Source organism: Gobio gobio (assembly GCF_949357685.1).
Source record: "Gobio gobio genome assembly, chromosome: 7".
Classification (NCBI taxonomy): domain Eukaryota; kingdom Metazoa; phylum Chordata; class Actinopteri; order Cypriniformes; family Gobionidae; genus Gobio; species Gobio gobio.
In genome coordinates this window covers 38,888,228-38,900,523 of record NC_137103.1, presented here as the reverse complement: position 1 = coordinate 38,900,523, position 12,296 = coordinate 38,888,228, and the positions used below count along the sequence as shown (strand labels likewise).

General features: G+C 37.1%; 1 protein-coding gene across 1 annotated transcript in view; it reads left to right on the top strand.

The window, feature by feature from the left end:
• The first annotated feature begins 2,670 nt into the window (after positions 1-2,670).
• satb2 (SATB homeobox 2) overlaps positions 2,671-12,296 on the top strand; it is a 46,436-nt gene continuing 36,810 nt past the window's right edge. Inside the window, exons 1-2 of the mRNA XM_079821741.1 lie at positions 2,671-3,305; positions 11,882-12,097. Coding sequence (XP_079677867.1) covers positions 11,926-12,097 — 172 coding nt within the window. The 5' untranslated portion in view covers positions 2,671-3,305; positions 11,882-11,925. The remainder of the gene's footprint in view (positions 3,306-11,881; positions 12,098-12,296) is intronic.

Sequence of the window (12,296 nt, the reverse complement as noted above, 5' to 3'; positions counted from 1 at the left end):
ATCTTTTCAATTATTTACCTTCTCAGTCTGAATTGTTTTCTTGTTTTCTGAAGTCTCAGGCATATATATTTTTAATTGTTTCACGGTTTGACTCTTTCTGCTTGAATGTTGTTTTGACTCCAAGTAGTCAGCTAATTTTAGATCCCCAGTTACCCAAGAAATGGAAAAGGGAAAGCTCTGAGGACCGTAAGAAAGATGCTCAAAAAAGGTTTTCAAAACCAGAGATCAATAATTTAAATGTGCTCGAGACACCAAGCTCACATCAATTAGAGAAGCATTCTCTACGACAAAAATGCAATAATGTTAATTCACATTTGATTAAAGAGTGTTTCCATAATGGGGAGCAGTGTCATAGCAATTTATATTTTTTGTGTGTGAAATCCATACAAAATAAAATGTAGGGTATATATTTACACAAGCTATCTATTTTTCCATTCATTCAAGTTAATGCTAGTTTGTCATATATATATATATATATAGCTAGGCTATTCATCTGTAAGTCTGCTGTTATGTGGCCCAGGCGATAAAATATAAATTTTCTCACCGAAGTCGTATTTACGGAAAACAGTTGTTTAGCTTTTAAATACCAACAGAAACTATATTCATCGAGAGAGAAAAGAGAGAGAGACTGTGCTTTGTGATTTCAAGCTCTAGCCTAAAAGATGTTGATATTTTATGGAACGTGCACAATGAAAAATACAACAATCTAATAGTTTTGGGTTAAAATAACCAAAATATTTAGATTATAATTTTGTTAATAATTTTGATTGGATATTTTTTTGCCTCCATGGAAATTCCAAAGCTTATAAATATGCCATGTTTCATACAACATAAACGAGACATTAGCAATCACAAATATAATAATATTATTAATAATAATAATAATAGCCTAATAACAACAACATGAATAATAATTTATGTTTTACTGCGGTTTTCTTTTTTTCAAAGACCTGTTGTATAACGAATTATGCACTCTAAAAATACTGGGTTGTTTCATGTTTGTCTTGAATATGGACAAACCCAACTGCCGCGTTTAAAATGTATTTAAAAATGTAAACCAACAGTTGGGTTTTTTCCATGTTTGACCCATTCATGGTTTAAAACAACACAGCATTTTTAGAGTGTATTCTTAGCCATAATGTTAAATTTGGCTAGTGAAGTTGTGAGCATGAAAGAGCATGTTGATGAAACAAGCAGAGCTTTAGCTGATGGGAAACACATTCTTGTAGATTTGCTTTCATTTTGTTAATGACCCCAAACGTGTATGCCAATAAATCAAAATGGGAACAATTGCACTCACCTATTCAGGATTGCATGGACGTCAGGCTATATTTGTTTACGTTAATTTACGTAATTGAGCTGAGTTTGAATATATTTTCTGTGGCTTCATTCCGACCAGCAGGTAACAGAATCAGGTTGTGTATTAACAAGTTAGTATTTATCGGTTGTATTGTTTAGTCCTTAGTATCTACACAAATTTCAGTTTGCATTTTATCTGTCATGCAACGCTGCATCACCATCATCGTCGTGATCATATATCTTATATTAAAATAGTGACGAATGAGGTTGGAGAATCAGCCAGCATTCGCTCACACACCCCTGAGTGTCTCAAAGCAGCAGACCAGCCAACTGCACGCGCCATTGTTAATGACTTCTCATTAAACCACTTTGGGAAAAGGTAAGATACTTTTGTACAAACATAATTGACACCTGTAAATGTGAACCTATGCATGCATTTAAATCCACACGTGATGCAGTTTATACAGTATAGCTATCAGAGATGACAGCCAAACTGGGGCCATAGTTGCAGAACTGTTGTAAATGATCTGTTTAGGAACTAGTGTCCCTGTTTTCGAGTGCTAAGTTTTCAGGTTGAACTTTGACAGCTTGTATGGTGATACCCTAAACCTTGAGCTACATGCACCATGCTCTTTTTCTCCGTGTTCCTGCTCGTTCCTCTTGGACACTAGCGCTGCCAGTGCGCATCATAACCCGTCATAGAAGATTTTCAGTCTGTATAGTTGAGATGGTGTCATTTGTGCCTTGATTTGTCATCTCTACTCATGACCACCAAAAATGAGCCTGTCACTTTCAATGTGCTATAGAAAAATCAGCTATTAGAAGGAGATTCCGTTAAAACAACAACCGACACAGAAACTGAATTAGCTGCATGCATTTTAAGCAGTCGGTGTTCGCGTGAAAGTGGCCCTTGCACCATTTCCAAACAAGATTTTTCCATTCTCCGTTTTAACATTAACCCACAACACTGCACGACATACTTTCTACTGTATGTCCACATATCAGTTATCATTTCGGTATCATTTCATTCAGTTTAACAACAAGTGAAGTGACAAGACAGCGATGCGTTATGATCGCGTAAAAACAAATGCAATGAAAAGGGTTAAACAAGTTCTCGACAGAAAAAAACAAAACAAAACAGCAGATTGAGCTAAAACGTTAACACATTCAGAACATAATAGTGCAAACAGAATCTGTCTATATGTCACTTTATTTATAACGTATACATTGAACGAAGATTCTATGTCGCTTTATTGATAACTTATACATTGAATGAATTAATGACTTACCCTGTACAGCCCCGTCCCTCCCTCCCTCCCTCCCTGTCACACTTCCACGTTTGCTCTCCAGTCCTCCTCCCCTCCCACTCCCACTCCTCTCTCGGCTCTCCGTCAGTCCGCGCGCCGCTCAAGGGAGAGATTGAAAGTGACACACTCACATTGTTGCTCTTGAGATTTTACGCCGTTGTAATAGGTAGCCTAATGTCCGCATCGCACAAAGCAGATACTTGACGTCTGTTTTAGCTTTGTTTCTCTCTCTGCGCATGCAGCAACATAGATGGACGTTTTCAGATTTTGATGCTCTCTTTGCGCCCGCTGTTGAGGTTTTCGCTTCTGCCACGGACACACGTGACTCAAACTCGCGGTAAACGGTGAACAAGATTCCGTACTACAGGAGAGATTGTCGTCGGGCGCTTCTCGGAACTTCTCGGAATCTGTGCTGTGTTCAATCTCGTGCACTGTCCCCTCTCTCTTTGCTCTCGCGCTCTCTCTCTCTCTCTCTTCATGCTGTCTATCTCCTGCTACCTGTACCCCTCAGCTCGGAGTCTCTCTGTTCCAGTGGCTCAGTCGCAGCGCACAGTGCACGGAGCCCAAGTGTCCAACACCGAACCCGGCCGTATTCAGTCCTCCGCGAGGCAGCGAGAAGCCCAGCCCTGGATTCAATACTTTTAATCAATGGACAGAGCCCTCTCAACGGCCAACCGAGGTACCGGCACGCCATAAGCAGTAAGTCTAACAGAAAACAACTTTCGTGTTCTTTCATCTGATGCTTAGCACATTCACATGCTACAGTAACAACGGGTTCATATCCTATTGCAACCAAGTAACATCTCAAATCGAGCTGTAGCTATTCTAAATGTAGATTAACACAAATCTTGTGTTTGAATATGAAAGTTAATTTTTTTTATGCCTTTATGAAGAAAATAAATATAGGCCCGTTAAGCAGGCCATGGATGTTTTACATATTCCCAAATAACAGCCTACTTGTCATTAAGACGTGTGCAGAATTTGTTACGTTTTTTTTTTTTATTTAACAAGTAACTAATTTTGCTGAAAGTTATAGAACTTAGCTTCGATAGTGATTGACACTGAAAAATGCTGAATGCAATAGAGGGCCATTGAAACGTTTATATTTTTAATATTGACCAGAATTGCATTTATTAAACAGCCTAATAATAATAATAGTCATAATTTAAGACGTTTTTCTGTAATTGTATTACATGAATCATGACATCGTTTAGTTATGTTTAAAACTCAAGTACAAAGCCAGGAGTGTGTTTAGGACGAGGATACAAGTCATGCACCTTGTGCACTGTCGATCGTGTGGAAATTTGGATAATGACATTTTCTTTGAAGAATACAGCATAAATTAAAATTGATTAGGCCTAAATGATGCAAAATTACGAGACATCCTGGAAGATTTTTTTGAGAGGAAATTCTGTTTTTATTAGCTACGGCCCCAACAAGATTAGGCCACAAGTTTAGCTTCACACGTGTTTTACTTTTTTTCTGTGGTCTCATCGCCCCCATGTCTTGTGTGTGTGTGTGTGTGTGTGTGTGTGTGTGTGTGTGTGTGTGTGTGTGTGCGTGTGCGTGCGTGCGTGCGTGCGTGCGTGTGTGTGTATGTATGTGTGTGTGGCCTATATGTTAGTGAACATTTTCAGACCTATTTTATACCTCATTTTCTAAGAGAAGGAATCTGAGATATCGAAAATGTCCTGCTTCTTATATTATTTAGTAAAATGTATGAAGAAGAACAAAACAAAATAAAATTATGTCAATTCTGTTCAGTGTGTCAAGTCAATTTCAGCCTTGAGAAACTGACGCTTATGATTTAACCGCAAACTTTCTTTCGTTTATCAACATCCATTTCTGTTTTTCCTATTGTGTTTAAGAAGGTTAGCCTATCAAATATGATAGCCTAGCCTACATTAAAGGTAGAGACATTTCGCTGATGGTTCACGTTTTGTAGAACCTTTTGTGTTTTAGGCATCACGTTGTTAAACAACTGCTAATTGAGATTTTTAATTTTTTATGAGAATGAGCCGTTGTAGGGAGAACCTGAAGCAACAGAGCGTGCATAATATACTAGTTTCATTCTAAGATAATTACACTTTTCTTTTTCGATACATTTCGAATTGTTTTCAAACTGATTAAATTAAATTTTGAATTTATTTTATTAAAATATAGTACAAAACCTAGAAACTCTACAAAGACGGCCATTTAGGAGTGAAATCTAACAGTGTAGCCTATTTGTTTTATCACCTGATAGTTTCGAGAGAATTAAATCAGTCAGACCTAACTGTAATAACGCGACGAAATAAACCAAATACCTGTCTACTCAAAGTAGCTAAATTAGCCTATATTGGGCGCAGAAGTTCTCGAGTCAAAGATCTCGTCACTGTTTTTTTTATTTTTCTGCATAATGTTTCTTTTTTAAAGGATACAAGTCTTTACAAGTCATTTTAAAAGCCCGTGGATTTCCCTTTAACATAGGGGTATTATTGGAAGTGAAACGAACCGTCTGTGCTTGAAGAAAACAAACAAAAAAAAAAAACATCTCAAAATTAAGTAATGAAATATGCTACCATATCTTTTTTTGAAAACAACATTGCATGGAAATGGAACCAGTTCACAGTTGTAGTCTTATTAGACTCTGAACTCTGAAGTAAATAGCTAAATCAAAAAAGAAAGAACTAAAAAAAAAACACACACACACACACACACATGCCGAGTGCACATGATTTGTTATTATGTTACATTCGATATTTTTCCCCTGTCAGTTCAAACTCCGAGTTATGTTTACATCACTTTAAAACTTTAGAGCAATGTATTTGAAGAGTCACTCACAAAATCATGCCTGTGCAAGAGGGGGGTATGGTTGCTATATAGCTGCCATCAGCGTTAGAGATCATTCTGTTTCTTTTTAAAATTACATTGATGTATCCATTATTCATTTGCACAAACTTGGCCCCATAGCCAGCGGAGACGTTTTCTTAACCAAGACCAAAAGGGGAAAAAAAAAAAAGTTAATTAGTCTCCGTAACAGAGAGGCTCTATAGGTCTCAGTAATTTTGCAATAGATGGAAGCCTCTGAGGATACTTTAATCTCGCGCTTTGGGGAGCCCATCAGAATGGATCAAATCCAGCGTTTATTCACGGCATGTTTTCTCCAGCTCTAGGCTACTTCAGGGAAAGTTTAGCGTCATAACCTTTTTAGCTTGTACCTACAAAACCTGTTTAATAAAAACAATTTGTTTAATACACAAGACACATGTGTATGAAAGGAGAAGAGTTTTTAAGTGCCTCGCAATGTCAGAACAATAAAAGAGTTTGGGAAAGAATGGCACGCAGAGACAACTATATTTACAATATAGCATTGCCTTATTGCTTTTACAAATGGTTACCTCATAGCCTACTAGTATTTCATGAAATTTCAATACAAATTTATCTAGACCTATTTAATATGCAAATTCATATAAATATTCTTCCGCTATATCTAGTCACTGACAGGTTAAATGGCCTATGGGTGCTGCGCAGTGATATACAGATGTGTGTTAGCAAGGTTAACAGGTGTTTTGTCATATCTGTTTTCATATTGAGTATTTTAGCAGGATTGGAACATATTTGCCGACCAGCACGTAGTTCCAGAACTATTAGTTTAGTAGAAGAGCTAGAACAGCGCGTCAAGGCCTTCTAACTTCCATTCGTATGCCATTCATTCTCCTTTACGCAACCTGGCACTTTAGCGACAATCGAATTAAGTGATTTTTTTGTTTTTAACTTTATTATTATCTTAAATAAATAAGTACATATTTGTTTCTAAAGTAGGCAAACATTTTATCAGAGTAGATTTATTTTTGAAATTCAGTTTTCAATTTCTGAATTGCCTATCAAGTCTTGGCTAAGACAATAGCAATTATTTCGATCGTTATTGCCCAATACAGTTCATGCAGTTCATTTCACACTATGTGGGTAAGCTGGCACATGCTATTAAGCACCCTATTGTCATAATTATAGGCTATAAAGGCTACTTTTCCCCCCGAAAAAAAACATTTAAACAGTAAGACAATAATACAAACACAAAGCAGTTCTTGAAACAGCACAGTTGTCAAATGTACATTACATCAAATTATTGTTTTGGCCAACAAATATTACTTATAAAGGACTTTATTTATTTTAATTAAAATTTTTAAACATGAAAACTTGAAATTGATTGTAAATAGCCTTGTAAAAGTTTAAAAGTTAAAAACTGTATTTTATTATTGACTCTTGCTTGAATATGCAAGTATATTGGCTTGTTTGTGTTTATTAAAATCTTTTTTTTTATTTTAGTTCGGAGGACAGAATTCACAAAAAAATATTCTAATTTAGGAGGTTTTTAAACTAGGTGTTTGAAACCTTGCAAACCCACGTATAGAGAGATAAAAAAAAAGTTTTGACTGAGACATAATCCTTGTAACAACTTCCCTGTGTAACAACTAGCCCCTATATATATATATGTTTATATATTATCAAACCATTTAACATTACACACCTAAATCTCGACCGCAGTCACCAATTCAATATATGTGCGTTCATGTGTGTTTTATAGCCCTGCTCATTGTAGTCTACCATGTGTGATTTTTGCGAGTCAATGTGTGGTCCCTGGAAGTGTCAGAGCAGTGAGCCTGCTCTGTGGTTTGTGTGTGTTGAGTGTTTGTGTACACTTGTGTTTGTCCGCTTTTGTCTATGTGCAAGTCAGAGCAAGAGATTTAGGGAGAACATAATAAACTGCTGCTAACTCTTTATCTTTTACTGTATAAGATGTTTATTAGCGAACTAAACGTGCTCCCCGGAAGGTCTGTCGTGCCCTTTCTTTGTATCTAAACCGACATATTTTCTGCACATGTCTAGTATATTTGCACACTCATCCACATTATGGCAACTGTATTTGTTTATTTACTCTCACACTAATAAATTCATTATTATGTTATTAACACATATTCCCTTCTATCTAACATGACATGGTCTTACTGCTAAATAATATATATATATATATATATATATATATATATATATATATATATATATATATATATATATATATATATATATATATATATATATATATATATATATATATATATATATACGTCACTTTATATCCAACGAAATCCTAGTATCAAGCTTGTCTCACTATGTATATTTCTAGTGTAATCATCTGTCTTGGTTACAGTTTGATCTGCCATCAAATTCATGGGTGATAAGCTGCTATCTATCTATTCTTCCCTTCCCAACGCACACACCTGTGAGACACAGAGGGGCCTTCAATACGAATCCCTCAACCATCTTCACCTGCTTTATCTGTACCCTGACTGAGCCGATGCTTTAATAACCCTGCAATAAATGAGTATCACAGCCCTATTCCCTAAGGTTAACGCCTTAGCTTGTCGTCAACACAGAGATACCACGATACCACCACGTTCTGTAACAACGCATGCTTTATCTCATTGCTCATTTGCATGCATGTCTCTATTAGTTGTTATTAACTGCTGTCGGGTAAAGGGCTTTTATTACTCTGAGTTGGAAAAAGCAAGAAATTCTTGTTATACCTTTTCTATACCTTATTTGAAAAAAAGCTTCTTTTTTGTCATCTTGGTAGGCAACATTTCTCTCTCTTTGCCCAACCATCTGCCTTTTTTCTCAGCATTTCTCAATATCGCTCTTTCCTTTCTGTGTATACTGACTGACAGTGTGAGCATAGTCAGATCAGTAGTGTGTCGTTTACTGCCCTCAGTTTCCTGCGTGTGGTACAACTGGCAGAGGCCACTCTTATTGCCAAAGAAAAAAGTGCAATGTGGAAGGCAGAGGAAGGTTAGCGAGGGAAGGAGCAGAAAATGTATATCGCATGCTTAAGAGAGAGTCTCTGCAGTGTGGTCGTCGTAGTTTGGAAATTTGAGTCTCATGGGATCGGAGTTCTGTTCCACTCCCTCGTCTGGCTTCTCTCATCTACCCCTAAACATAACAGTCATTAGTTATGTTTGTAATGTGTGGCTGCAAGCATTACAAATAAAAATGGAACCGTGTATCTGGTTGTGAATACCTACTGATACAACATTGAAATGTAAGGTGCTGTTGTGTTGCATGTGGTGTGTCATTTGTCAAGAGGGCTGGTTAGTATGTATGCTTTTTATTAGCACACAAAAACTGCCTATTTGTAATAGCTGTAGGCTACTTTTTAAAATGCTATAACTTATATGATTTACAGCGCTTCCTTGCACCTTACTGTAAGCGATTTCTTAATCTTGAATCAAGATATTGCTTTCATTTTTTTAATCTTCATAATCTGTGTTGAATATTTCTGATACCTTGTACTGATTAGACATTTATCACTCTTTTTAACTGATGTCAACCAGTTGGAAGGACAGCACTTAAGACCAATTGCACTTTTATGACGACTGTAAACGAAAGGAGTAGTTCACCTAAAATGTAAAAAGTCTTGATGTAGTTCCAAATCTATATGACTTTCTTCTGTGGATTCTAAATATTCAATTTTTTTGGGTGAACTGTCACTTTAAGAACATAATTTATCTGAATACGATAGATTACATTTTTTTAACAGCACTCCCGTGTGTGCTTCAAAGTCTTCTAATAGTTTGTTTTTAATTTAGACACAAACAAGTTATTTATCTCTAGTCTGTTGATGAAATAGAGGAATACACTCTCTGTTGAGAAATCATTGATGAAGCCATTTTACCGTTAGTTTGGCAAAATCTGGATGAGATCTTGTAGTGCTGAATTATAGGGCTTTTATCCTCTTAATCGCACAATTTCTTTCTCCTTGCGTTTGAGTTAATAAATTCCAAAACGTTGAGTCACAGTAGGGTTTTTTTGCCTCTTCAATAAGCTTGTATTGATCTGTCACAGCAGGTGTGTATTGACCAGAAGAAACTTTTACAGCACCATCTTTGCATAGCCATTGTCATCTCCATACGTGAGTGACGGGCAGACAGACTGGAGCTGGTTTTATCTACCCATCAAATATTTGGTGCTGGGGTGGAGGGGGATCAGAGAGATAGTGAGAGCGAGAGATTGGCAGAAAGATGGGAGAAGAGATTCAGACAACCTCTTGATTGGGATCGGAAGACTCATTAAAATCAGACAGGTTTGGACCTGTGAAGCCCAGTGAAGGAAGGAACAAAGACAGCCCATCAGTGCCAGATGAACAAAGGCCGATAAAATACTTTAAGGGTTGATAATACAGTGCAGCTTTAAACAGATGAAAAGTTCCCAGTGTCGCTAAAAGCAGGGAACTCATCAAGCACAATGGACATTGTGTCCGTTTGTGGTTTCGTTCGTCAGATTTCTCGCTTGGTTCTGTGCAAGTTTCTAAAACATCTAGAGACACTTTTTGTGAAGAGATTTTATTTTACCCCTGGGACTGCAAGTCTAATGGGCAAGCCCACAGACGAGCTGTTAATTAAAAGCAGATCTGTTCGCCTCACAGAGTTGAAGTGGATCACAGTGATCTTACACATATAGCAGCGCGCTGTATCTGTTATATTTCAGGACCTTATCCTCTATTGCTAGAGAGGTGAAGTGTGCGGTATAAACTGATATTTAAAAAAAAAACTAAAATGAGAGGTATGGCTGCATGTACACTGGGGGAATGTCAGTTTTAATAGGAAAGCTGTTTAATGGATGCTGTTAATTTTGTATATATATGTATATATGCGAGTGTTTTCATAACTATGAATGTACATTGTTGTAGAGTATTGTTCACACTTGAGGTTTATTAAACTGTTTCAAAGGCTCTGTAAATGTCTTTCTTGTGTGTGCGCGACTGCGCGCGTAAGTGTGAAAGAGCATTCTGGACCATTAGTTCTTGTTCCCTCAGCAGCACACTCACACATTTCTTTCCATTCAAATGCTCTTGTTTTTCCTCCCACCCGCTTATTAAACTCTAAAGAATTCAGACACTTGATTTCTGGACCCGCGTTAGGTTTTTAATCACGCAGAGGCTAATGTTTTTAATTTATTATTCATTTTGAAAATTTAGCTCCAGCTTGTAATTCTCTTTGGACTTTTTTATGTTCCATGATGATGTTTTTCTCGTCAAGGCCAGAGAAGAGATGTTTTCTACATAACCACTGTGAAGAGAATAGCAGAGGAAGTGGACATTGAATAATCTATCTATCTATCTATCTATCTATCTATCTATCTATCTATCTATCTATCTATCTATCTATCTATCTATCTATCTATCTATCTATCTATCTATCTATCTATCTATCTATCTATCTATCTATCTATCTATCTATCTATCTATCTATCTATCTATCTATCTATCTATCTATCTATCTATCTATCTATCTATCTATCTATCTATCTATCTATCTATCTTCCATCCATCCATCCATCCATCTATCTATCCATCTATCATCCCTCTGTATTTATGAAGTGATATGCAAATAAAAGCGCTCAAGTGGAGAGTATGTTTCTAGTCTTTTGGCATGGACTCAATACAGCCTGGCACTGACTCTGATGGACATTACCAATATTAAATGTTTGGCTTGAAAACAAAGACCTCTGGAAATTGTCCCCACGGACATCCCTGGCTCAGATGAATGTGTACAGACATCCACATGCATTCAAAAATATACATTTGCACACACACATACAGATATCATTTGAACATCCTAAAGTACCTTAATAATTCGCATAAAAATATTATTTATATTGTATATTTGCCTAGAGGTCTGACATTTTGGTTACGCATATAAATGCACATACACATCAGTTTACATTCCCCATAGACGCTGAAGCAGAACGAGACACTGGGCCTCAGCTTCTCTGTTTGCTGATAGTCTTGATAAGATGCCAGCGTCCTGTATTCCCTGTATTTTAGGACACAGAGTTGGATGTCCTTGTGTTGTCTGTTATCCGCAGCTGTTCAGTTTGTGTGTAAAGTTCAGCGATGTGTGAGTTTTCTTGTTAAAGATTTTAACGAAAAATGCTAATCGAATCTCTGTCGTAATTTGTAAGACTCAAATAAGATCTTTAAAGAATTTTCATTTTTGGGTGAACTAACCCTTTAAGAACTTTGATAACTTGTTTTCAGAATCACTTTTTTTTTAGCTACTGTAACATGTTCTTATTTGATTACTTTCATGGTTGGACTCAATTAAGGATTCATTGAATGAAAATTATGAATTTTAACAAATTTTGGTTATTGGATATACATGTTCAGAAAAAAAGCACATGCATTGATATTGGCTTTGTTTTCAATAGGTCTCTTGCTCTTTCCCTCTCTGTCTCAGGTCCTTATCCTCTGGCTGGTGTTCCCTCTCTAGTGTGGAGGGGGATGGAGCGTGGCGGAGGAGAGAGCCCCCATTTGCGGGACAGCCCCGAGCGGCGTGGGAGCAGCAGTCCTGATATCGGCGGCCCTCCACCAAAGATGGGCCGTCTGGAACTCAACGGCAGTCCTACAGGTCACCGCAATCGCCACAATGGGGCCCCACTGAGACCTCTCAGCGGTAAGATCTTCACAACAATTTCTGTCCCTCCATTTCTATTCAATCTAAAAAAAAGTTTTTCCCTTTTTTATCAGTGGAGGAAGAGAGGAAATAATGGTGAGAGAGATTGGAACAGGACATGTTGTCAAATTCAAACCAGCATCACCCACACTAGCACCTCGGCACAATGTTGCCTGGAGCACAGATTCTAACCACTACA